This window comes from Colius striatus, chromosome 11, assembly GCF_028858725.1.
Source record: "Colius striatus isolate bColStr4 chromosome 11, bColStr4.1.hap1, whole genome shotgun sequence".
Lineage (NCBI taxonomy): Eukaryota > Metazoa > Chordata > Aves > Coliiformes > Coliidae > Colius > Colius striatus.
Window position 1 is genome coordinate 25,817,303 of NC_084769.1, and position 26,923 is coordinate 25,844,225.

General features: G+C 37.2%; 3 protein-coding genes across 3 annotated transcripts; 2 read left to right on the forward strand and 1 right to left on the reverse strand.

Moving 5' to 3' along the window:
• Window positions 1-468: 468 nt before the first annotated feature.
• Window positions 469-8,346, forward strand: PJVK (pejvakin). Its single transcript, XM_010200631.2, has 6 exons — window positions 469-679; window positions 2,828-3,023; window positions 4,541-4,682; window positions 5,429-5,546; window positions 6,548-6,652; window positions 7,939-8,346. The coding sequence occupies exons 1-6, from the start codon at window positions 469-471 to the stop codon at window positions 8,238-8,240; spliced, it is 1,074 nt and encodes a 357-aa protein (XP_010198933.1). The 3' UTR covers window positions 8,241-8,346.
• Window positions 8,347-9,666: 1,320 nt separating this feature from the next.
• On the reverse strand, window positions 9,667-14,562 carry FKBP7 (FKBP prolyl isomerase 7). Its single transcript, XM_010200630.2, has 4 exons — window positions 14,085-14,562; window positions 12,385-12,536; window positions 10,284-10,417; window positions 9,667-9,971 (listed from the first exon to the last, which is right to left on the reverse strand). The coding sequence occupies exons 1-4, from the start codon at window positions 14,513-14,515 to the stop codon at window positions 9,810-9,812; spliced, it is 879 nt and encodes a 292-aa protein (XP_010198932.2). The 5' UTR covers window positions 14,516-14,562; the 3' UTR covers window positions 9,667-9,809.
• Window positions 14,443-26,350, forward strand: PLEKHA3 (pleckstrin homology domain containing A3). The gene is made up of 8 exons (XM_062004619.1): window positions 14,443-14,761; window positions 17,954-18,070; window positions 19,017-19,172; window positions 19,819-19,955; window positions 20,914-21,078; window positions 22,141-22,184; window positions 22,712-22,827; window positions 24,473-26,350. Exons 1-8 carry the CDS (start codon window positions 14,722-14,724, stop codon window positions 24,598-24,600), a joined length of 903 nt encoding a protein of 300 aa, XP_061860603.1. The 5' UTR covers window positions 14,443-14,721; the 3' UTR covers window positions 24,601-26,350.
• Window positions 26,351-26,923: the final 573 nt, after the last annotated feature.

Genomic DNA, 26,923 nt, shown 5'->3' on the forward strand with positions numbered 1-26,923 from the left:
AATTCAGCCACAGCAAGGACCTGATAAACAGTCATACAACAGTAACTCCTAATGGGAAGCTAAGGGTTGCAGAAATTACTGTCTTCTGTTTTTAGGCTTATAAATTTTGTTTTCAGGCAGTGGCAGTAAACTGCCAAGGCAGGGGCAACCATTTCCCTATCAGTTTACACTGGTAATTCATTATTCATCATATAGAATTAGAGAGCTTAACTGAAGGTCTTTGGAAGAAGTCTCTAGCAATATACCATAGAAGCCTGGTAGTTAAAATGCTGTTGATTTCTTCCAAGCAAAATGCAGCAATCTAAAAAACCAGTTTTACCAGGTTTTTTTAGTTTTTTTTTCTTTTTTCTTTTTTTTTTTAATAATTTGTTTCAAAGAGCACTGTAAAAAGAATTGAACATGGGCTTGATGTCTGGAAGTTACACCTGATACAAAGCTTTTTATTGTTATCATTGCTAATGTCATAATATGTTTGCTGCTGCAACCAAAAACTTTGTTAAACAGGTTGGTGATGGAGGAAGACTAGTTCCAGTGCCCAGTCTCAGTGAAGCTGATAAATACCAACCTCTGAGCCTTGTGATTAAGAAAAGAAAGTGCCTGCTTTCAAAAAAGTCTAAATTTGCTTCAACACCATTCACATTAAAAGACATTCTTCAAGGGGAGAAAGAAATTTCTGCAGGTAAGATTTCCATCTTTCTTTAAAGGAGAAAAATGCATGGTTTCTGCTACATACAGAAGTAAATACAGTTTACACTGTGCAGGTAGTATGATTGCTCTTTAGTACATGGGTAATAAAATTGATCTCGCTTAGTTGTGCAAAAAATATTTTTTTAAAAGGTGCAAGTCAAACTGCTAAAAAACACAAAAGAAAAGAGGCTTTTTGAATATTTTTTTAAAAGTAAATTATACTAAAACCTTTTTATAGTTTCTGAACTATGAAACAAACTCAGTTAAGCCTTGTCGTTTTTTTTCACAGAACACAAGAGATTCCTGAATATTGATGTATGTTGCTTAATTGCTACTTAAAATTTGCTTTCAGTGTTAACCTTTCACTGTATACTTGCTTTTAAGTATGTAAGAATAGCCTCAGTTCTGCAGCTGTACCATACTAGTAACCCTAATGTTGAACTGGGCACTGCACAGGCAGAAGCATTTCAAAACAGTTGTATGACTGAAGTAATTGGAGTTCTCTAAGATATTTTCCCTGTCTGTAATCTTATCTTTGTGTATTTAAAGACCTTAACTGTGTTTCAATTGCTTTTGCTATTCAATATCAGAATTTTCTTAGGAGAATCTATGAGAACTTGGAGGTGCAAAATTGAACTGTATTGCCTATTTTTTTCCCATACCTTCCTTTGAAAAGTCTGTGTAATTCTTACCTATGTGCCATGTTTTCTCAAAATAGGATTAATTGCTTTATTTTCTTTTCAAAAAGATCCATTATGACAAAAGTATGGATCACATTAATTGCACAACAATTGTATAAATTAAAAATTCTACTAAGCCAAAGTAGTATGAACACGAGACACTAATACCAACTGATTCCACAAAGGGGTGATTCCAGGACAAAAGCATGATGAAAAAATTGGAATTCCATTAATCCTCATATTCTCAAGTTCAGGACAAGTCAGCCGCCTTGTCCTGAATGAAAAAAAAACCCTGAAAAATGTCATTAAATGTTTTCTCAAAATGTTGCAAGTTCTCATCAAAACATCTCACAGAAACCTATGAGTCATTTCTGTAAAGGTTCAATGTCATGTGCAGAAAGTATTGTCCTTTAATGTAAGCAAAGAACTTTGTAATTGAATTTCCTCTTTTATGTGACAGATACGAGAATTTGCAGTCTTTTTAGAATTACAAAAAAGATATAAACTTTTTTTTTATTCTTAAACAGGTTTCATACTAGGTGACTTCCAGATTATTCTAAAAGCTTCAAACAAGGAAGAAAAAAATAAAAAGAGTAAAATGCAGACACTCAAATGTATTTGGATGCCCGATCCCTGTGTTTTATCTGCTCTGTTAATTTTAGTTTGGCAACCAATGTGTTCAAATATTTCTTTGTTAGTGTGATAGAAATATATTTAAGGTTACAAAGAATGTGTTATAGAGACGCTCTGGCACTGACCCTTTGATTGCAAACTTTCAAGTGAGTCAGAATTAATCTGTTGTTTTCCTTCAAAACCAACTGACATAGTCCCTGGAACCATCAGGCATACATGGAAAATGTGGTAAGTCTTTCTAACTGTGACAGGCCAGGTAAAAGACAAAGTTTGTTACTGGCACACCCATGTCTTATTCACATATTGCAAAAATGAAGAAATGATGAGCTCATTTGTACCCCATATAGACAAAATTCAGAATTCACTCATATTATTTCACACACGACGTTCGTTTTGTACCTAGTTTTAAAATTCTATGTACTCCTCCTAAGTAATTTTGTCTATCAGAGCATCTGCCATTAAACCCAGAGCACACTACATGTCTAGATTATAAAAGTACCAACAGCACAGTTACAAGTAGAAGTACTCTAGGAGAATGATGGTAAGCACAGAATTGTAAGACTAGCTCTAATCACCTTGTCAAGCCCAGGACATATCACATGCAAGAACGTGGCACAACTCTGACAGATGCAGGCACCCTCAGATGCCTCTCTTTCCATTAGTCATCACTAGTAATATTGATAAATAGATACCCAGTGTAGCTCAAAGTTTCACATCAAAATGATTAAGCACAGGAGGGACGGTACCATTTATTTATTCTCTTATTGTTGTGTAAAAATACTGCGTTTAGACTTCTTATCACACAATGGTTATCTTCTTTTATTCAGGTATCTCGTCTTACCAGTTGCTCAACTATGAAGACAAATCAGATGTTTCACTTAATGGTAGAAGAGGAAATCAGATAATGAATGACGTTGGTTTTGATGTTGCTGGATCAGATTCTGTTGCCTTTAAAGCTTCATTTGGCATAGTGACCAAACATGAGGTTGAAGTACCAACATTACTTAGAGAACTTACAACGAGGTTATATCGTTTTTATCTTTTTTTTCTCCTCATTCCATAATTATATTTTGTACAGTTGGGTTGAACCTCTGAAATGGTTAGGTTTTGGGGTTTTTTTTAGATAATCAATAGCAGCCACCATCTGACATTTTTTAATAGTCTCAGATTGGATCACTGGGATTGGACACGTGACCTCTTGTCTAACAAAGACTATAGAATTTTTCTGAATTATTTTTTGTTTGAATTACAGCACATCTTTCAGGGAAAAAAACCCCAAACAAACCCAGAGAGGAAGAGTCCATCCAAGATCCTACAGATGTTATGTCATACTATTGAATATTTGAAAATTACTTCAAATGACATTATCAAGTTTCAGAAATAAGATTTCTTTGCCTTTGCATCATGAACTAGAGACCCTTATGTACTACTGCCAATTTAAGTACTTCAGGGTTTTGTAAGATTATTACACAGCCTTTTCTTTGAAGAACAAAGAAGGTTTTTCTACTTGAAGTTCTCTAAATGCAATCTCCATTTTCCAAACATGCTTATTGAGCTGTGAAACTGTACTTGGTGTTCCTGTAGTGCTAGCACAAATGTCAAACACACAGAATTTTTCAAATTATATTTCTAGGTGTAATTCTCTAGTTTTTAGTTCAAAGAATCAACTTTTGATGATTAACTTTTTAATGAATTAACTATTGGCCACAATGTCATTCCAGTGAAACTCAGCGTTGCACTCCAGGGAATGATTTACTATGTGTGATGCAACATTTGGTATTTTGAAATATGTGTTGTCTATGTGTAGTCATTTATCAAGCAGTGCATGTAATTTTATATCTGTAATCTCTCTTATTCTGTGCCTGCCTTTTCCTCGTTTATTTGTAACCTCCAAACACGGTCATCAATAATTGGGGGTGGAGGAAGAGTTTCCAATCTCCTGATAAAAATATTCAGTGTTATAGAACTAAGAGCTGTAGAAATTCTTCTACAAACACGTGTTTCATGATTGTTCCACATTTGTAAATGATGTAGTTTTTGGTTAGTTGACACGTAGCAGTTACCCCATTTTTAATCCATTGATTGCATACCAGCTTGTATAGGCATCATTTAGGCTTCTAAGCATAAACATTGCATCATCATAAGCTTTCTAGAAGTACAAAGGTAGAGCATTAGAGCTATTACTTTTACTGTTTTCCATATATTCCTACTGATTGATGTGAATTAGGGTGTGTTGACAGTTCCTTACTGTCACTAAGAACAGCATGAGATGGACAGACTTTGAATTTTCCAGGATGTCCCACACGTCCTTTCTAACATTTGTACATTACCAGCTTTTCTTGAATTTTTTAATGATTCTGCTTTCAAACACTGAAAATCAATATTAAGTTTCCAGAGACCTCCTCAGGCAGCCATGTGACTGCTATGACACAGAAAGTTATAGTGATTTATTTAGTGATTTAAAGTTACTAATTCTATTAGCTGCTTTGTAAATTACAAATAATCTCTGAATTTCCTTCCTGCCTTTCTCTTGATTTTAGAAAAATAAACTTTGATCATTGTCTAGTCCATCAATCAAGAAAAAGTAGGATGGAAATTTTGTGCGTGGTCATGGAAAGTATTAGAACTACAAGGCAGTGCTCATTAACTGTCCATACCGGAATGCGCGGAGAGACAATGAGGGTAAATATGTTTGACAAAGTTTTGCAACTTAAATGGACAAATGCGAAAAGCTCATTTTAAAATAAATTTTATGGTTGGATTTAATTACATTTCTACTGATGTAAGCTCAGAAAAAGTCTGAAGTAAGTCAGTATTATTGGACTGAAATAAACTGAATCAGTGTAAACTGACTCGATCTTAAAAGTCTTTTCCAACCGTAATGATTCTATGATTCTATAATTCTATGAAACATTGGTCTTTTGTTAGTATTGCTTATGCTACTGAGGGATAGGAAATGTGTGATAGGATGGCTAGACAATGAGCCATTGCTTTGGGTGATGCCTCCACAAATATGAGGAATTTACAACTTCTTAGTTTGATTCTCCAATAGGTATAAAACCTATCTTTCATTATTATATCGATCCTCTATAACACATTGGAAGTTCAGGTTATTATTTCAAGGGTTGGCATCTTCCTCCCTATCTTATGTTCTTCCTCTCTTTCCCTCTCTCTCTGTCCAGTGTGTTTGAGTAATTCAAGCCTACAATTCTGAGATTTGCCAATTACTAGTATTTATAAATAATTCACATCATTTTCAATGAGTGATCCAAGTTAAGTTAGTTGTCAGTAGTTGAGAAAATTGATCTTCAGTTTCAAAGCTTCTTCCTGGCGTTATAAGTCTCAATATATACAATTAAGATATGAATTAATTTATTTTTAATTTCAATTTATAACATTTTTTATTTTTGTGTTTTTCTAAATTATAGTTTCACATTATTGAAGATCAGAATTCTAAAGGGCGGGACAAAGTCATTGTTTTTCCTGCACATACAACTATTGCTTTTAGTGTCTTTGAACTTTACATTCATTTGGATGGTAATTTTGGTAAGTGATGTGAATTACTGTCATTACTGCTATTATGTATAAAGATCTGAGTTTTTAAAACAGTTTTCTTGCTCTTGATATTTGTAAGCCCTGATCCCATACAATGGTATGCTTTGAAAGTAGGATTTTGAAATTTTTTTCACGTCCTGCACTTGCATGGAATGAGAAATCACATCCTTACATTTCAAAGGCTGTAAGGAACAGGCTTATGAGACCCTATGATCAGCTTTGCATAAAATAGGCAAGTAAAAAGACACAGTAAAGAAGAAAGTGTGCAGAACTTCTAAACTAAGCTATTTTTTTTTTCTGTTTGGGCTTTAATTTCAGTGTAATGCACCATTACAACATGTACATGTCTGAAGACATATTGGAAGAAATAATCACAGTTAATGGAATGAATAAAAAGATTTGCATAGCTCCTTTAAGTTTTTCTCCTTTTGGGGAAAGGACGGTTCTTACGTTGTTTTAGCCTATAACATTATCAATGTTATTAACATTGTTTGTAATAAACCAGAAAGTTAATTTAGGATTTGATCTAGGACTTGATAATATCAAATGCTAAACTCCTTCTGTTAAGAAGAAAAGGTTTAGTAGGTGATTCAGTGTCGGAAGAGATGACTCCAAAACTCACAGCTGTGCTTATTGTTTTTTGGTTTTCAAATGAGATCATAGGAATGTTTCTCCTTAAGAAGAGGGAACGTGCATTTTATGTTATTGACTATCTTAGTCCCTTAACATGGACATTTTAGTCCCATAAATTGTGTAAAACCCAAAACAAATTCTGGTGATGCATGTTGAAAGCCAAAAATATTTTAAAATTCCTATTGAATCTGTGTCACTTGATATGGGTTCTTACTGCATGGTACTAGCCATTAAAAAGACTAGCAAAGCTAATTTAATCAGTGTTAGATTTATAGACTAGAAAGCATATTCAGGTCTGTTGTGCGATTATTGCTTTTGTATTTTGTTCTTCTAAAAGCCTATTTTTTGTTTTTTTACAGAACTCTGTGTGACTCCAATTTCAAAAGGAGGATTTGAAAAAGAGAAATCTGGGTCATCTTCACTGATCAAATTAAGGAGGTTAAAGAGTAATCTGTTTCATCGAAGTATGACTTTTGATATTTATATCTGTGTCTTAGCTACTGCATGAAGAGTGTGTTTTGTTTCCTTGTGTGCAAGATGATTAAAGAGGAAAAAATTGGCAGAAAATGTACCTTTAAAAAATGTATTGTGTATTGAAATGATTGTAAAGTTTTTTAAAGGTATAGTTGAGAACCTGATGCTTTCACAAAGAACAATTTACAGTATTGCTGTTGATTAAAAATCTGAAGATCTTAAAAAATCTGGCTGATGATAAACTGATGCAGAGTAATTGTACAACTACAGTCAACATTAAGCCTATTTCATATGCTTGCCATTTACAGCTACTGTTATACAGTGCAAGGTGTAATCTACAAATCATATTTCAATGTTCACATGGCAGGGACATGGGCAAGATACCATCCTAATTCTATTTCTGATATCCAACAACATTCAGTATCGCTGTATGTAGCTATATTTTCTTCAAAACCAGATCCCAGACTTATAACCTTCAGTGGTCTAAGTATTTTGGAAATCTGCAAATCTGAGTGTGAAGATAACTATTGAGCAGTAAACACATCCTTCTAAAAGCTGCTCTGTATAGGTGGCCTTGCTCCATTGTATCCTGTCCTTGATCAAAGTGCTTTTGTGTACCAAGCCTTCAGTGTTGCTCCACTCCAATGTAAGGGAATAAATGTTCAGTGTGTATTACACAATTCAGTAAGGTGTAGCCGCCTAAAAGTTTCTCATCCAATCTAAACTAACCAATCCCCAAAGAGAGAGGAAAAAGGTAGGTAGTTCCAAAAGTGATTTCTTCCTGGGGTGTTTGGATGTTCAGAAATCTGCCTGGATCAACATGGGAGTCCTCCAAATTTTCTAAACCCTTGGAGGGTTTGTTTGTTTGTTGGGGTTTTTTTGGTTTTTTTTGTTTTGTAAATACTAGGAAACAAAAGTGAATTTTACAATTTTTAGAAAATAAAACTAGAAATGAAAAAATACAAACCCGGAAATACGCAACTGCAATTTGTCTTGGCACCAGTTTTCCAAAAGCTTGCCTCATGCCTGTCTTTCAGGTGTATTTCTAAAAATACTGTGATTATATAGGTCATATAGAAAAAAAATCTGGCTTTTGCCAGTGTCTTTTGCGAAATGTGAGAAAAATGTTCATCACATTCGATGGGAAGTAATCTACAATGTGGCATGTTTAGAATGTGGTTATTTCTATAATTAGAGTGGCAGATTGTTTTGTAAACAATACATAATGTAGTGACAAATCCTTGATTCTTTTTTTTGTGATTTGCTTGTTTTTCAGATAAAAGAGTAGTGGATACCATTGCTAACTCTGATGCTTACTTGGAGGACCTTTTCACAGATTATTATGAAAAAGCTGCGAGCATGACTGACCTCTCTACAAGCTATCTGAGAGAAGGGTCTCATATACGAATTAATTTACTTAATAACAACATCCCCAAAGGTCCCTGCGTCCTTTGTGGACTGGGAAGTTCTAAAAGGGAGACAGTCTACGGATGCTTAGAATGCACTTTTAATGGACAAAAGTATGTACGACTGCACGCTGTCCCTTGTTTTGACCTCTGGCATAAGAGAGTAAAGTAACTGAGCTAGGTAGGTGCCTTTTATCACAGACATGGCCATAACTGTGCCACAAACTTTTCAGAATTAGTAAATATGACTCAAATTGTTAAAGTGTAAAAATAGTGAAAGTGCAAAACATGTTCATACACTATTAAAATTGTTTCCTTCACAATCAATGACTTTTTACTTGAAAATGCCTTTATGCATTCCCCAGCATTGGTTTTCTTCTTTCTAGAACCTACAATAATGAAAAATGTACTTTTAAACTGTATTTTAGTAATGTCAAAATATATGCTAGAACTTACTTTGTTTACACAAACTTGTTAACTCCAAAATGCCTTTTGTACACTGGCATATGATGGTAAAATGAGAGCATTTGTTAATAATTTAGTGTTCCCATGTATGTTTAATTGGAAGTATCAGATTAAAAAACATGCTAAAACTTAGCTCAGTCTAATGTTTCATTTACAAAAGAGAATAACTAAACCTGGGGATATGTGTTTCATGTTAGGACACCATTACCATATGTCAACAGTTTGTTTAGATTACTAAAAAGCACCAGGCAGCCCACCTTCTGCATGTGGACTTCAGGTCACAGTTGCTCTTGACTTTATTTGATATCTCCAGGAAAAACATGCTTAGCAGGAAATGTTTAGAAAGCTTACAACAACAACAGAACTACATCCTTCCAACAGGACTTCAGAGGTGAAGGTCTTCAAGCAGTGCGTCTCCACCACAGAAAATTAGGTCTGGTGAGAATATAAATGCCAGCAGGCGCTACAGACTAGTGTCTGATACTGAGATGGGAGTACTGTTGGCTGGCATACTGTTGAAGCTCTTTCTATGCTATTTCAAACTGGGAAAACCATTTATTTTTTTTTTTACCTTTTAGAATTGTAAAGATAACTGTCAAACCTCATTTTTTTCACTTGTGCTGTGCCTTTGACAGTGGAAGGTGTGAACATCCAATGAATACAGCCACTGCTTTTCACATGGGAAGTACGTTACACAAGTATGATGGTGACATCTGCGCATAAGCAGAACAGTTAACTAGCCTGAAGTACAGTCTATTAACTACTGCTACTTTACCTTTTTTCCAAAGTGAAAGAAACCTGAATGATGCCCATCTAATTACTTATGTTTATATATAGTATCTCCCCTCATCTTCTGCCTCATCCAAGTAAATCACGATACTGTAGATTTTTCTAGTGCTGCTGTGTATTTACCAGTTATGTCAACAGGTACCAGTTATGTCAACAGGTACCGAGACCTTTTTTATGTGCTTGATAGGACAGAAATAATTATTTTCATTGGTATTTTACACAATGAGAAAGACTACTGAGCAAAACTGTAGAGATTAGGACATGATGCAAAACCCACTAATAACAGGTTATAGTGTTTTCCAATTTTATTTCTTTCTTTTGAAATATCTAACACATTTGATCAGTTGAATGTTAAAAATAAGATTTTTATAGTCACTTTGAGAGATATAAAAAGATGCCAACTTAAAAAAAGTACAAAAAAATCAGTGACAAAGTGTTATTATTTAGAATTCAGTGTCCAGAAAACAGCCCAAGATTTGTTAAGTACTTAGAGTTCATCATGCTGGTAGACATTGTATTCCTTTGCTGATATGAAACCATCTCCATCGTGATCATTCTTCTTAAATATATCTGCTAAGATTTCATCATGGGCTGAGGGATGACGTTTTTTGCCATCTCTTGCAAATTCTTCTTTCAAGTACTGACTTATCTAGAAGAAAAGAGAAAAGTCCAACCATTGTGGCTTTTAACCCGGTATACAACAGGGGGTATGCTTGGGCTATATAGGTAAGTTATTGTGACTCCAGTGCAGACACATCTAAAGCTTGTTTCCCAGCAAGTCTGAGATATCCTAATGTATTCATCAAAGCAAATTGCAACATTGCACAGTGTGGGTTGTGTAAGCATACAGAAGCTTTGCATGATCAACTGCAGCAGAGGCAGCTCATATAAAGATAACACTGACACAACTATACCTATAGTTTTATAACTAATTTGGAATACATGATTTACATCACATTACCTCCAGTTGGGAGAGTTTCCTGTCACTGTCCTTGTCAATTTGATTAAACGCTTCAACGCTGCGAGGTCCCTTATTCACTGCATAAAGTTCAATCTCAAAGATCAGTGTTGCATTGGGTGGAATTTTGCCTTGTGCTATGAATTAAAGGCAAAAAAGCATTTAAGAAATCAAACACTATGGTTAGAGATCGCACATATGATAAATTTGCATGGAAAAGCATCATATTTTTTTATTACAAGAGTCAGTGTCAATAATTCTAAATTTAAATATTATTCAGCTAGAGGGGAAGACTGTTCAAATTGTCTTAGATAAATGATTTTGAGAGAGATGTGTAAACAATGTACTTCCCTGAAACAAAATTATATTGCTCATTTCAGTTCAGGTACTCTTGAAAATTAAGAGAAGGGTTTGTGCTGGCATAAGAAACAAGTCTATTTCCAAAGTTTTCACTCTTTCACATATTGTCATATGATAGGGCTTATTGAGAGACTGATTTTTTATGTAAAATAGTGTTTAAAATATAGATCTCATTAGAAAGAAGTAGTAGAATGCAAGTCATCTGATTAAAAAAAAAAGAAAAAAAAAACAATGAACTAACTACTGGAATATTTTGCCTGGTCCCTAGAGAAAAAAAAACCAACAACAACATGTTGGACTTCATTACTCCCTTGTCAAAGCATTTTCTGATACCTGATGTGAAAACAGTACTCCCTATAAACACAGGTCATTGTACCAAGCATCTGGCAAAAAAAAAGGGAACTGATGAGAGACAGTAACAAACTAATGAGGTCTAAAAGTAAAGCCAAAAAAGCATCAAGAAATCATGCAGTGTAACATTAAAATGTAAACATGCATGTTGCTTCTATTTATAATCAAAGCCAGTGAGCATGACACTGTAACCTCAGAATTCTGACAGAATCTTGAGCTTGCAGCTGTCCTTAAAACTGCAGAAAAACTAAAGAAACTACTTTGTTTACAAACAGAAAGTAAACAAAACTATTTCTCACACTACTCATCTAAAATATCCATAGTAAAATTACAGGTTTCAAGAATTCAAAAGTTTTTAATCTTACAAGCTTTAAATATGTAGAAGTCTTAAATCTATATGAATCTAAAACATGGTTTATCTAGTACTTACAAAGAAAGACATAGTGCTAGAATTCAGTGCCAGAAGTTTATAAATATACATACCAACAAAGGAAAGATATGTAAAGATTTAGAAAGCCACATGCATCTTTTCTAGTTCAAGATTAGCCAGGCATCTTCCCCAGCATGCACAAATATGCTGAGACAGAGGACAGGTATGCTGTAGGAAATTACTACTTTCTTGAAGTGCTACCTAGAACAAACAGTTAAAACTAGTATTAAAGAGCATACTTTGTGTCAGTATTTTTCCTTATTATGAGACTTAACTATGAAACATGCTCAAGGGGAAATATTTATTCCTAGTGAACTTCACATTGTATGAAAGACAAAACCAGTTCATCGCATCTGACAAAGTATCAGTACCTGACAATTATTATAACTTTTTCTTTTCCAAGCAGATGAACATCATGAATCCAAGTTAGATTTCATGCCTTGTACTGTTGTGATTACTATGTAACATGATGGTACTGTCTGGTAACTATCCAGAATGTAAACAGTATTCCAAACAAATTGTCTCTGCTTAAGATTTATTCTCTGACATGCACTGGATTACATTCCATTTTGCTCAGAAGACATAGAATGTCATAAAAAGGCTAAGCAGGAAGAAGTCAAATAGAAACTAAACATGAACAGAACATAATAGACTACGACAAGAAATGCTGATATAAATCATGAGGATCTTCCTTTTGCTGTCAGTTTTTCAGATTATGGCAATACTTGGAAAACCACATCTAGCGAACTTTCATGCAAGCTGCAAGGCTTGCATGTGGGTCTATGGTGAGGGTGACTGGAACTGTGCAGGAATGAGCAGGATTAGGCTGCACAGCTGCTGTCATTGCCTGCAGTGCCTCCAAAATGAATGGAGGACTGCTACCTACAGTCAGTTACAATACCATATGTTTGAAAGGGCAAAACAGAGGAAAGGCAAAATTTAGTATGAAAACTTCTTTCTTACCATATCCTTGCTGTCCATATGCTAAAGATGGAGGAATGATCACTTTACGTTTTTCTCCAGGACACATATTCATCATAGCAATATCTAACCCTTTTATGACTTGTCCAACACCCAGAACGAACCATTTTGGATGACCTTCATTTTGTGTCCGACTATTAAAAAGAATCGAGTGGATAACAGTGAATTTAGGTGGGTTTCCTTTCTTTTTTTTTTTTAACATAAAAATAACTTTAAATTTGTAGTCAGTAAAAATGTAACTTAGTTTATTAGAACCCAAGAATGTTCAGAATGAAAGAAGTAATAAAACTGTTTTTCTGCTGCATTTAGAATTAACTTAAGCTCCAAACTTGAGATGTGTAAGGGGTAATTTCCTTTCAAAACTGAAAAAAACAAGTAAAAACCCTATCTTATTACAAAAACATCTGACCTTCCTGATCATGTGCACCACATGCCAGAAACAAGGTGCCACTAAAGGAAGCCTGTAAGGAGTACTGGGAACAATTCACTGCTAGAAAGCAAAAATGTCTGCAGTGCACTCTAGGATGGGATGGGATGGAGCACGCATGGGTGTACTGAGGGACCCTGGCAATCTTGGCTGCACTACTGCATGCTCACCTAGCGCTTTGTTCAGTTTAGGTATTCTGTACTTAAACCAGCCTCTGGTTATGAGGTATCCCCAGTACTGGAACTACATATAACAGCAACTGAGCAGCATGTAGCTCAAGTCAGAAGGAAACACTGTATGTGCCAAAGTCAGTCACTTTAATGGGCAAAAAGATGCAAGTAAAAATGGTACTGTTAAATGTAGAGTTATCCTATACTGATTTTTTCTTAAATTATACAACTGGAGGGAATGATTCAAGATTTTGTAATAAACTAGGCTACTGTCTGACCTGGGTACATGAAGGAAAGAGAAGACTTCTTCATAGTTCTGCACAGGTGAGTCTTGCCTCACTAGTAGAATTCACCACTACTAAAAGCAAGTCACTGTAAAATTAAAGCTTTTGAGCAGTGGCTTGCTGTGCCAAGCAAGCTAAACCAAGCTGAAACAGTCTTAAGATAGATGGATGGGACAAAAGGAAAAAAGCAAAAGTCTAAATGCTAGTTTTGGGGCAATAAGGAAAGCAGTAAAAATCAAGGAGGGATGCAGTGACAGTGGAGGGGTGTAGCGTGCAAACCACTAGTGTAATGTGGCTGCCCTGCACAATGCCAACTATGCAGAAGTGCCTCCTGTATGCAAGTTAAAATAGTCTGCATCCCTAACAGGAGCTCCTCCTCTAAACCCGAGTTCTTTTGCACAAATTACAGGGCAGATGATAACATGGTGGGGTTTTTTTGGCCTCCGTGTGAGGTGTGGCTTACAGCCTCCCAGCGATCTTCACTGGTGATGGCCACCAGTCGCCAGAAACCAGAGCATGTCTTTCGTCTCCAGGTTACCTCACTGCTGCTCCCCTTTGATCCTGTGTAAATCCCACATTCTCAACACTCGTTTAAAGGAAAATAAATGCTGAGATGGGTGAAAATTACTAATGCTAACGTGGCTGGTGTGGATTCTCCAAGCTGTAACCACACTAGGAGAGCTGCGGCTAAGCCCGCTCAAGCGGGGCCCGCCGCTCCCGGGGTGGACTGGCTGTGCCACGTACACCGCCGGGCCAGGGCCGACCTTCCCTTCTATCCTACACGGCGCCCTGGGGGCCCACCTGCAGTAAAACTTGGATCCGTCGCTAGCCAGGAAACCGTCGTAGTGTGCGTTCAGCAGATCTCCCTTCTTGCTCTTGGGGCTGCAGTCCTCAGGGAGGTGCAGCACCTCTATTTTAACCTCCTCCGCCGCCGCCGCCACGTCGCCCTCGGCCTGTACTGGGGCCGCCAGCAGGGCCAGTGGCAAGAGGAGCAGCGTTATCCCGCGGCCCATGTTGCTTTGAGGAGACTTCCGCCGTGGCTCTGCTCTCGCTGAGCCGAGGGTCCGAAGCCTCAGCCTCCCCGGACGCGCGGACAAGCCCGGCCCAGGCAGCCGTGGGGCGGGCAGTTCTTCGGGACGGCCCCCTCGGCTCAGGAAGTGCAAGGGACGTGTGAAGACAGCCCCGGGGCGGACGGAGGCTGGCGGGGCCGGGCAGCGCGGCCGGGCGCGCATGGGAGATGCGGAGCGCCCCGCGGGGCGGGTGGCGCCGCCGGGGCCGCCGCGGGGCCGCCGCTGCTGCCGCGCCTGAGCCGAGCGGCTCCGCCTCCGCGCGCGCAGGGAGCAGCACCGGCAGGGACGGGCGGTGAGCGCCGAGCCCCGCGGCCGCCCATTCCCCGCGGCAAAGCAGAAGGATGCGGCCCGGCGTCGGGCTCTGAGCGATGGAGGGGGTCCTGTACAAGTGGACAAACTACCTAGCGGGTAGGCGGCCGGGGCCGGGGGTGGCGGCAGCGGCCGTGGGCCTGCGGCGCCGGGCCTCGTCTGTGAAGCCGCTGCTGCGTTGAAGAGTCCCGGCGTTCCGCGAGCGGCCGAGAGCCAGTTTTAATGCCCCAGCCGAGAAATTGTTTGCGGTTTTGTGCTTTTATAGGGCCGAGCCGCTGGGAAGCTGGCGGCGGAGGCTATCGCCGGGACGCCTGGAGCTGGCGCCAGGGGGTGGTCTGGGGCACGGTGCGGCTCGGCGCCTGACGGCGGTCGCCGGCGCTCTCCGCGCTTCCGTGTGTGTGGCGTGCGGTGGCGGCAGGCCTGGGCCGGGCCCGGCCCTCCGGTCCTCCCGGGGCTGGCTGCAGCGCGGCCCCGGCCGCCTCACGGGCGGAATGTGCCCGATTCAGTTGTCTCTGGCTAGGAACTGAGTGAGCTGGGTCTCTCGAGACCCGATGGGGCCTTCCCAAGTTAGTCGGGGACTCTTAACGGGACAGACTGTGGGTAAACGCTGTCGCGAGTGCCTCGCTCTAACAGCGCAGCTTTTTCGATTGTTTCCTGTACCTCTGTTTCCATTCGGAAATTGCATTAATTTGCAGCATACAAACGTGGAAGATATTTTTGTTTACAGCTGAGGAATCGTTTAGGATTATGTTTTTAAATCTTAAGTGCTAAACACGAAAGTCAGAAATCCCTTTTAATTTGCTTTCAGATGTTTTTGTTTTGTTTGGGTTTTTTTAGTCTGATACTTCTATATCCTAAAATCTAAAATATATTAAAAAAACTTTAGTTCCGGATAGAGTTTCATATAATGTGTTTTTAAAAGTGCTGCAGACAAAAATGCACCAAACAACTGTGTTTGCCGTCAAAGCTATGTGTTTGTTTGCATCGTCCTCTGTTGTAATAGAGACACCTACCACCTGCCTCTGGTGATAGCAATGGATAGATAGCGCTATCAAGGTGAAACAGATTTGTCTTCTGACATTGTAATAGAACCGATTGTTGCTCCAGAGCGGATCACTGTCAAATCTTAGACCATGCTTAATCAGGCCTCATGTTTGACTGCTTTGTCAGGCTCTTCTTTGCCCTCTTGTTCTTCGGCACTTTACGTGTGCTACTCTGCTTTGGTGTAATCAGATTTTTAATATGGAGTGATGTGAAACTCAGTTCTGAGGGCTTATAACGTGGACCACACTGCATGGGTTGTGTGCATTTGCTGTGCATTGAAGTGTACAGAGCATGACCTTGTAATCTTGTGGTTTTTTAGAGCACGTGTGTCTACAAGTACTGTCCTTCTGGTGAAAGAGAACAGCTTTTCTGTAGTTAAGTATAAATTCGGCTTTTTTTTTTCAGTACACAAAAAATATGGAGAAAACTCCTACAGGAAAAATTGCAGTTATGAAGGAAATAACGAGTTCAAATTTCTTTTCAATTCAGAATGAGTGATTGTCACTTTCACTTATGTAACTGTAGCAAAAGGTAAAGGCAGTGAGCCTTTGTGGTGTTTGATATAAACCTTCCATTGGAAGTCTGTTATTTAATAAGTAAATATTCAACAGTGACCATGAATACTGTGCACTTAATGGACTGTTATAGCAACATGCAGCTAGACTTCTGCTAAAAGACAGTAACCCTCTAAACTAGCCAGCTGCAGAACTCTTACTTCCATGTGTGCTGGCCAACTGAGAGCATCTGCACTTACATTTCAGAATTACAATGTGTCAAGAATTCCCTACAATTTCCAGAATACAGGAGGGCAGCAAATTTAAAAATAATTGTAATAGGGACATTTTGAAATTTTATTACCAACTATGTTGTTATTCTGCTATTTATTTTTGTAGCCAGGAATAGGCTTGTAATTAATGGTGGACTCCAAGCAGCAAAGGAGCTTGTTATTGATGCTGAAGCATTGTGAAAAACATTTAGTTTCCTCCCTAATGAAAAGCAAACTGGAAACACAACTTTTTTTCCTCTCTCTATTGAATTATTTGCTTCTGTTTTTTTCCAATACCACCATAATGTGAGTGTGGGATGACCATGTATGTAGGGTTCCTTTTTTATCAGAATCAGATTTGGAGGATGGATATTGATTTACTGCCTGTGCATGCACTTAGGTAAGGGCATCAGAGAGTTCATGTTGTGCAACACAGTGTAGCAGGAAAAAAGAAAATGTGCATTTCTGATCTGCACTTTCCAGGACAGGGTCTTCAGTCATTTCATGACTGCTTGGATATTCTTTGAGTGCTGATGTACACATAGAATTGGGAGTACTTCCTGTAGGAGTTGGTATCCCTCAATGTTTGTACTTTTTTTTCCATTCAGTTTTTGTATCTGAGTGTGGATCTTCTTACTAGTTAACACTCTGAATTTTGAAAGACACAGACACTTACCTGGGGCCTGGGTTTACGCTTCTTGAATTAGTGTTAAAACTTGTAATGGTTTAATGTGAGTAGTATGAAGCCTTTAGCTCTATTTGCAGGGTATGGTATTTTTGGTAATATGGTATATTTCCAGGGTATTATTAAGCCTTCTGTTGGAATGGCAGTTTTAAGTGCCATGTTGTCAGATACATTGAGTTCCTCACAGCCATTGCCATTACAAACCTTAAGCCAAGCAGGAGGTTGAAGTTTAGTGTTGAGCTGTAAAACAGAGGGATAATCTGCTCCTGTTGCATAGCTGACCTAGGCTGTAATGGGCCAGTGTAATTGTTGTGCTACTGGAATTTTGTAGTTTTATGTTATTTTTAGAAACAAAGGTGATTTACTAGGCAAAATGATTTGTACTCGGTAGTATTAGAAATTAGGACACCTATTCCAATGAGTGTTGAGTTTTATGAAATAGCTGTTAAAAAAAGGAAAAAACCAAGAAATGCTATTGTACTTTAATCCAAAAGGGCCCATGACCATGATTTACTATGTGGTGTAATGCTGCATTAAATTCTTGCAGATATTTGCTTCTATACGTAAACTGCTTTCTTTTCATCCATGAAGAACAGGGAAGAAATATTGATACAATACTAGTGTGATTATAGAGCAGCTCTGGTCTGCAGACTGTGCAGGTTGAACTATTCTTGTAATGCACCAGGAAATAAACAATGTTTGCATCTTTTATAAAAGTTTTAACAACCAAAGAGCTGAGTTTGATAATTTAGTAGTTGGGACTAAACTTTCCTTTTCACATTTTTGATCCTGCTAGGTTGGCAGCCTCGGTGGTTTGTTTTAGACAATGGGATATTGTCCTACTATGATTCACAGGATGATGTTTGCAAGGGCAGCAAAGGAAGTATAAAGATGGCTGTGTGTGAAATAAAAGGTAAGAATTAACAGATTGCTGCTTGGGAAAATTTTATCTGCTGGGGAAATAGAAAAGATCGCCCAACATATGTTTTACATCACAAATATTTCCTCCTCAGTTTTTGTTTATCTGTAGTCCAATTTGTCTGCTTGATAGGTCATAAGCAATAATAAATGTAAATTATGAAGTGATGAGAAAGAAAAAGTGTTTCACAGTTAGAGATCTGTTCTTGAGATCTAGAACCCATCATATATTCCTTTCTATTTGAAATAGTTGTGTACATGCGGCTTATGCTTGAAGTTTCCTTGGCTAGTTATTTAGTTCCACACTTCTCCGTCTTACGACCAGGGAAAAGAAACTGAATCATCAGTGCTCGTTTTTCAGAAAAGCAGCAGCAGTGACCCAAAAGGGCAGATTTTTTAAACTGGAGATATTTAGTCTTTTGTTTTCCTGAGTCATTTTTACTTTGTCACAGTTAGCGGCTGCCTGTGTGCATAGATGGTGGATATATTAGAGTTAGTAAGTGAATTATTTAGCCTTTGGTGTATTCTGAGCTGGAAGTCAACCTCCTTGGCTGGTAGCAAGGCATTGTCTTAACTCTCCATTGCTTTCAACTTATGTGATGGCTCCTTTTTGTCACTTTTTCCTTGGTGTAGATGAGATCAGCAATGTAAACTGGAAGATGTTATTTTTTGGCTATTCCAGTTGTTGATTTTGCTTGTCATTTTGTTCTTTTGATGAAGGAAAGATAATAGGTGAAGTCTGGATTTAGTGCAGTCTCTTGCATCCATGGTTAGGGGGGCATGCTAAGGAGAAGGATTGAGCAGCTTTGGGCTTTTTGTTATTTCACAGCAATGCATTGTCATATCTTGTATTACAGTGGGATTGTAGTAAACATTTTAAAATAGCTTTGATCAGTATTCAATAAATAATTGTTACAGAGACTTTGATTTTGGTTTTTAAGTTCATGCAACTGACAACACAAGAATGGAGCTAATCATCCCAGGGGAACAGCATTTCTATATGAAAGCAGTTAATGCAGCTGAAAGGCAAAGGTGGCTGGTAGCACTGGGGAGTGCAAAAGCCTGTTTAGCAGATACCAGAACAAAAAAAGAAAAAGGTATGTATGTTACCTACAGTCTTAACACTTTTTCAAATGCACGTTTTCAGATGACAGTAGTTCAAATATTGTGGTAGAAAGTCAGTATTATTGTCTTTAAATACAAAGAATTATTTCTAGTCATCTGTATGCTAAATTCTCCCTTGATGTTTGAATTAGAGTTCACCTCCATTGACCTCTTCTATCTTAAACTGAAATACTGGCAACTTACTGTTGTTAGAACAACAAACGTACTATTTGTGGTTGTTGTGAAGCAGTTTCATTTCTGTTGTTTTAATAGCTACTATTGTTTTTTGCATAATTTTTCTTCAATGGCTTAATGTTACCATTTCCAGACACTCTGTTGGGTGGAAGTTTCATCCACTAAGATTTTTCTACATTACATTGCTGAGAAAAATTTCACCTTTACCTTTCTTAGTAATGTGCCTCTTTCTTGATAGTCATTAAATCAGCAGCAGTTATCCAAAAGTACAAACTGTTGTCTGCTCTAAGTGTAATTCTTGATTAATTGCTGAATCCAATTATCCTCAAAAATTAAGTGAAAGCGAGTTTCAAAATTATTTACATTTAAATGAAAAGTGCTTCAAAATTAAAATGTGTACATACGTTGTATGCAGTAAATGTCTGTTTCCATTCTTTTGCATAGAAATAAGTGAGACCAGTGAATCTCTTAAAACCAAAATGTCCGAACTTCGTCTCTACTGTGACCTTTTAATGCAGCAAGTTCATACAATACGAGAATTTGTTCACCATGAGGAGACTCGCTCTCCTCCCAGCATTGAGGTACAGAATTTCTTGGATTCATTTGGAGAGCCTAATTATATAATACACCTCACACTTCTGTTTCAAGTTTCTGTCTCATGCCTTTTAGTCTCCCTAATTTTAGGACATTTAAACTAAGGTTAATTTTTGAGTGCTTGCGTGTATATAATACTGACAGTGATTACATGTGCATAAAGTACTTGGGTGATTTAACTGTCGGTATAACGTGCATTAGGAAGTAATTGTGTTACTGAGTCATTTGGTTAAAAAGCCAGAAGAGCTGCCATATGAGCTACACAATAATTTGTCTTGTTTCACATATCTGTTAAAGGCAGAATAGTTGAAACAGTTGTGTTTGTCCATTCTTTACTTCCTTGTGTAGGAGGGTATTGCATTTTGTTAAAAGTGAAAACTAGTCTTACAAGTAGTGGAAACCTACAGTGTAGATAAGATTCTCTGAATGTGCACAAACAAAATTATTCTATTATTTCTGGTTTTAAATGAAAGTTAGTACTGGAAATTGTCAGTGCCTTCACTCTTCACAGTCTCGAGCAAGTTGTGGACAATATTGTTGTTCGCTTAATGCAAAGCAAGAAGTTGATGTTTAGTCACAACAGAGCAAGTAGTTGTCATTTTACTGCAACTAACTTGCAGGCTTCTTGCACTGTAACCATCAAGCTGTTCCTGCATTCTGCTGCAGTTCACATGTTTCACTGAATAATCTTTTGATACCAGCTAGTGGCAGTAAAGGGAGTACAGTGTTGTCTGTTGACACGCTACAGAAATTCAGATGTTGGAAAAAAATTACAATGCAGTCATACTTGTTTGCTTAAATTAACTTTGTTGGGAGGTGTACATTTGATTAAATAAAATGGGAAATGGAAATTCTTGATTGTAGTGAGGGAAATTAATGTTTGTGGGAGGGTTGTATTTGCATCTTTTCTTTCTTGCTTATGCTTGTGCTTTCGTTTATTTTTAGAACATGAATGAAGCCTCTTCCTTGCTTAGTGCCACTTGTAATACATTTATCACAACGCTTGAAGAATGTGTGAAGATTGCTAATGCCAAGTTCAAGCCAGAAATGTTCCAGCTGTCTCACCCTGATCCATTAGTTTCTCCTGTGTCACCATCACCTGTCCAAATGGTTTAGACATTTTGAAATACTATTTTCCTATGTGTCATTGCTGGTTGGATGGGGGGAAGAATGGCAGAAGACTATGCTATTGCTATGTTCTGTGATGTCAACAGTTGAAATCTTCACTCTGTTACAATGAGTACTGGTCCTAAATATAGACTCATAATTTTCCATTCCCAGTCTTTACTAGCCTTTCCGTAATCAAAGTAATATATCACACAGATATCTTGTAAATGAATGGGGTCCAAGTGTTTCTTTGGTTTTTAGAATGCTAACTGTACACTGATCTTAGAAATTCATAACTTTGCCTTCTATTTAAAGAGATGTAAGTGCCTTGTGGCTTGAAACACTTCAGCGGGATACCATATCTTTCAGTGTATATAATTCAAAACCTGTGTATATAATTCAAATCTAACATGCCCTTATTTAACAAGATGGTAAACAAGGATAAAGATATTACTTGCATAACTCATCAGTACTAATTATTTCCTTTAGAAGGATAGGGTATGTGGAATCACCTTAAATGTCTTGATCATATGCATAGATTCCAAGATGAGATCTATTGTGGGATTTTGTTGTAGGAATCCCTTTCTTTGCACTTGGATCTCTTATCTCTTTGTCTCCAACTTACAAAGTTGATCATTATTGATTTTAAATTAGTAGCTTTATGAATAGAGATTTGACAGTTACCAGAAGAATCACAAGGAATCAAGAGGCAGGATTTGGCTTCATCTTGTAATGGGGGACTTGAGCTGGCATTTGGTAGAGGAAAAATGTCTTGGTATTTCTGTGTATTGTAGCAATGAACGAACGGCTCTATGAGTAACTCTGGGGCAAGAGAACGAATTCCATAGAAGCTAGGTAGTAATTTTTGTAGTAAACTATTTCCTGTGTGAATTTTTAATATTGATGACAATCCATCTGTTTTCATATAGTTATTTCAGTTTTTAAACTGAGAATGGTTGCTTTTTTATAGACTGTAAATAAAAATTAATGTAGGTGTGCGTATTATTCTTATAAGTAGCTTGTAACATTTTTAGTTCCGTTTGTTTGGATTTTTTTTTTCCCTAGATGAAACGTTCCATTAGCCACCCTGGTCCTTGCTATTCAGAAAGGTAATTTTCTGTTTCATTTTTCTTACATTTCAGAAAACCTTGGTGAACTTGCTAGCATTGAAATCAAAATGTGAGAAGAGTTGGCCTGGGGAAAAAAGAATTAGACAGCATAAATTGATCTAATTTTTAAAGCTAAGAGTACATATTATCAGTGTTGGCAGCAAATAATCCAGCTGCTAATGCATTATAAAGATTTCATCATGCTAGAAGCTTCATGCAAATGACTTATTCTGACAAGCTCATGAAATTAAACATAGAAGTTGAAATGCCAACGTTCTTTTTGGGTTGGTATTTCAGGTTCTTGAGGTTTTCTTTCACATGCAAAGATTATACTACATTTTTATTTACATTTTCAGGCTTTATACTTGTGAAAATTAAGAATATTCTCTTGACTGTGCCATTTTTATTTGAGTGAAAAACATTGATCCTAACAGTTTAAGCACCAAAATTGTTTAAAATTTGAAGTATATTAAGTTGTATGGATTGTTACAGATTTTGCTTTCTAACAGCTCTAATTTGCTTTGTAGGAATAATCACTCTGTAAAAGAACCAATTTCATCCTTTCACCGATTTTCACAGCGGCGCAGAAGAACATACTCAGATACAGAATCTTACAGTGATACTCCCTTTGAAGATTCTCAGAGTAAGTTTGGAAGAGGAATGTTTTGCTTTTGTATCTTTCTGTGCAATTTATTACCTTGTTTATATCAGCTGTTCTAGTGCTGATATCAACAGGAGGGAAAAAAGTTTTCTTGGTTATACAGTTTTGGTTGTAAGAGTCCTGTGTTATAAATCAAAACATTTGTGTAGTTTGTTTTGCGGCTGACTTCTGCTGGCTTTTGTTCATACTGAAAAGGATCTTGCAGCTGGAGTAGTTGTACTGAAATCAGTGAGAGTACTGGTGAGATAAAATAGAGACATAACTAGAAAAAGAATCTTACATGAATGATGTTCTGGTAGGTAGCGTGGAATGCTATTATATGCTACTTGCTTCTTGTCACAAAACAAATGTCCCTTTCTGTTACCCTTGTGGGTGGTGGGAGGCAGTTTCCACCCAGTGCATTGCAGAAAGATGGTTGATTTCAGTGGCTGCTTGTGTTTTATAGAGAACAACACTGTACTGAAAGACTGCAGCTTTGCCAATAATAAATAAAACCAACCCCAAATATTAAGAAATTATGTCACAATCAGAATATTATTACCTCCTGATTAGACCAGTCTACGGAGTTAGTAGGCAGTTCTTCTGTGATTTTTCCTTTTGATTCTTGCTGCTGTTTTTACTCTATTCCGATTCCTCTCAGGGAGACTTTAACTTGATATGTTCTTCCTGACCAGTTCCTGTTTAGTCTTGCTTTCTTTCGGACTGCCTAGTGCCTCATGTGGATTGAGAAAACCTGAGGCCTGTGCATTGCTGAAAGCCTGCATGAACACTAGGAGGTTACTAATGCACTGCATTCTATGATGAAGAAAGTGTCCATACCTCTGCATAGTTTCCTTGGTGCTCCATGCTCACATGTTGCAAGGTGATCACCTCTTTCACCTCTTTCATCTGCCAGCACCATAGAGTATGCCAGCATGTATCCCAAGCCAATATTTTATATCCTGTTCTGAGTCTCATCACTAACGTAGGTGCACATGAGTCTAGCTTCCTATAACACAAGGTTCTTGTCACGATCTGGACCTTCTGTTGCTGATTACTCAATCTAGCTCTTTTCAGTACTGCTGAGAAGAGCCTTTGTCTTGTGTTTCTGCTAATACCTGCTTTTTTGGTTCCTTACTATGTAGCTGTAGTTTCTAGTTCAGTTTCTGATCTTTTGTTTTCTTTTACTGTGTTAGAAGCTCCCTCTGCTACCTTGCAGGTACCTTAGTTCTTTGTTTCCTGTCAGGTAGCCCAGCAATACCTAACGTGCAGTTAAGTCATTGATTTTATTTTAATAATTGAAAATGTTTTAGTTTAATGCTTATCAATGCATCGGTCCTTTAAAAAATAAATACATATATTCTTCTAAACAAAATATGTCTGTACCTCAGCTATTACTGTCTTTCATAATGTAAAAATTGTGTATAAACCAAACAAAAGTTGATGAAAAACTGGATGAACATTCTCCATCTCCATGCTCCATCATTCTCCATATCCATTCTTAGGCATGATATTGACTGAAGTCTTTCAGGAAAAGTCTAGGCTTCTGATTGCTTACATATAGGAAATAGTTGTCGAATGAAATAACTGACAGATGGGATGAGGTTTTTTTCAATGAAAATTAAATACTTTTTTGATATCTTCATAGGATCTGCTCACTGTTCTAGAAGTGCTGTCAATGGAGATCTTATGTCATCAACCATTCCTGAAGAAAACAGACCAGTATCAAAGGAAAAATCTGAACTAGAAGAGACTCTTTCTTCCTTTTCTTCCTGAAGAAACTGAAAGTATTCATTTTCTATAAATAATGCTATGCAAAAGCTGCTGTAATTATACTGTTGTTATAGGAAGTAGTAATTTCCCTTTTTAGAAGGATTTCTCTGCACTTTATAGAATAACATAAAAACTATCTTTGAAGTGTATTTTATCTTTATATAGTTTATTTGCAAGAATATTTTCCTAATATTTCACAGTTTGAATGTGCATTTTTGGAACAAATGATGGCTTAACAGATAAGCATCCACATTTGTAAATGTAGCTATTTTTAAAAAGTGTGAAGATCTGACTGATACATTAGTAAACATGCAGGTGATAAACTTCAGCAAAAAGGTTTCTTTTTTTGTTTTTTTAGAAAATGCAACTTGTGCCAATGGCCTCTTGGTCATTTGTACCAGGCCATCCACCAGGAGCTGTGATTGGCCCTGCAATGGCTTTTTTTTGCCAGTGTAATTGCCATGGAATGGGCACATGGGTCTACTCCAGCAGCTTGATGGTAGCTGACATTGCCTTCTTTAAAAACACAAGGATATACATAATCTGGTCCTTATTTTTAGCCAATGAAAGTAGAAATATTTAGTGTATTTTTCTAAACAAATGTGTAAAAATAACTTAATATGAAGCATTTGTACCAAACATTGGATATTTAATAATTTTTATTTATTTATTCTTTTTTGCATCAGAAATTTCTACCTACTTTCACTACTAAAGATCTACTAAAGGCTTCAAAATGTGCATAAATTGTTTCTGGGGTGTGTAGTGTCACAAGTAGCTAGCGCAGCACTGTTAAGGTTTACTCTGCTCACTGAAGATGTGTTTTTAGCAAAGTGTTACAGATGCAAGAGATGAAAGATTAGACCATTAAGCTGCTGTTGTAACAAATATTTGTATCTATACATATTTATTTATGACATATTTATACAAATGGGAGCTTCTGGTTTTGCAGCTCCTTTGTATCATTTGAGGAAGGTATACACAAGGAGGTGGATTCTGCTCTCAGTTACGTCAGTGTAAATTTGCATTAACTGTGAGATTGGAGTCTGACTTTCTTAATGAGTAGTATTGTATGTAATGGTGCCTACTAGCACCTTGGTCTCTAAGGCTGTTAGTATTAGCATTATAAGCTTTTGGGACTTTTTGAGTATTCATTTAAGGATGAACTTGGTCTATAAATTCTTAGCTGTAGAGCACTTTAAGCGAGCCATTTACTGATTTTTATTTACACAATTGTTAAATAAATGTTTTTTGCACACAAGCACGTACCAAAATCTGTTTCTATAATCAAGTCTTTTTTAATTTGGTTTAATTAGTCTTTTTTTTGTGTATATGAATAGTTTGGTGTTTTTGAAGCAGACTGGAAAGGACAGATGAGAATGGATTGGAAGTTTTCCTTACAAATTTCTGGACTGTTGATTTACCTAAATCGAAATAGGTCCAAATGTTGAGGAAAAACATAGGAGCTGTTGCCCATGTATAAAATGCCAGTTTATAAATCGTTATGTCAGGGTCGAATGGAATGGTTTGTACAAGTAAAGTTGTTTGTGGATACCAGCTCAGAGCTGTCATTTGTGCTCAGTTCTGTCGGTTTTCATACAACTAGTATTTGTATGTGCATATCAGCCACACACATGCTTCTGCTTTTTTTTTCTCTGAGTATTTGCTTTACTGTATTCTGTATGACACTTATGACAATTGTAAAAATAAGTATAAAAAAAGATGTTCAGAGAAGTAAACTACATATTGCAATGGAGTGTTGTCTTGAATCATATGCTATTTTAGATCTGTTTTTTGAAATTTCACAAATATTTCTGCCAGCTTGCACAGTGATAAATACCCATCACATTAACAAATATCTTTCTGGCTTTCAGATACTACAGAGAAAGTAGTTTGGACGCCACATTGTGCAAAAAAACTCTGAGACTGATCAGTGCATGTGGTAGTAAATAATTTTAAATACACAGATAGGATTGTTTATACAAAAGTTGCAATTATTTGATTCAAAGTTTGCATATAATTTCTTCAGCACTGTTTTGAGTTTCTCCATATCACTAATGCTGGAATGATTGCTTTGTATATATGTATCACGTTCCTGCTGAAGTTATATCAGTCTATATACCTGTGCCAAAGTCTGTGCCAAAAGTCCTAAAATGTATTTCAATTAAACTAGTGAAGACACGCTATCATACTCTTGACATCTGAAGATAAGAACTTGTTAAAATAACAGCTGACTGGATCACAATGAGGTGTGTGTGGTAACACAACAAAAAGTCTGGATGCTCTTACATTTTTGTTTCCAAATTTAGGGTGGAGCTTATCAGGAATA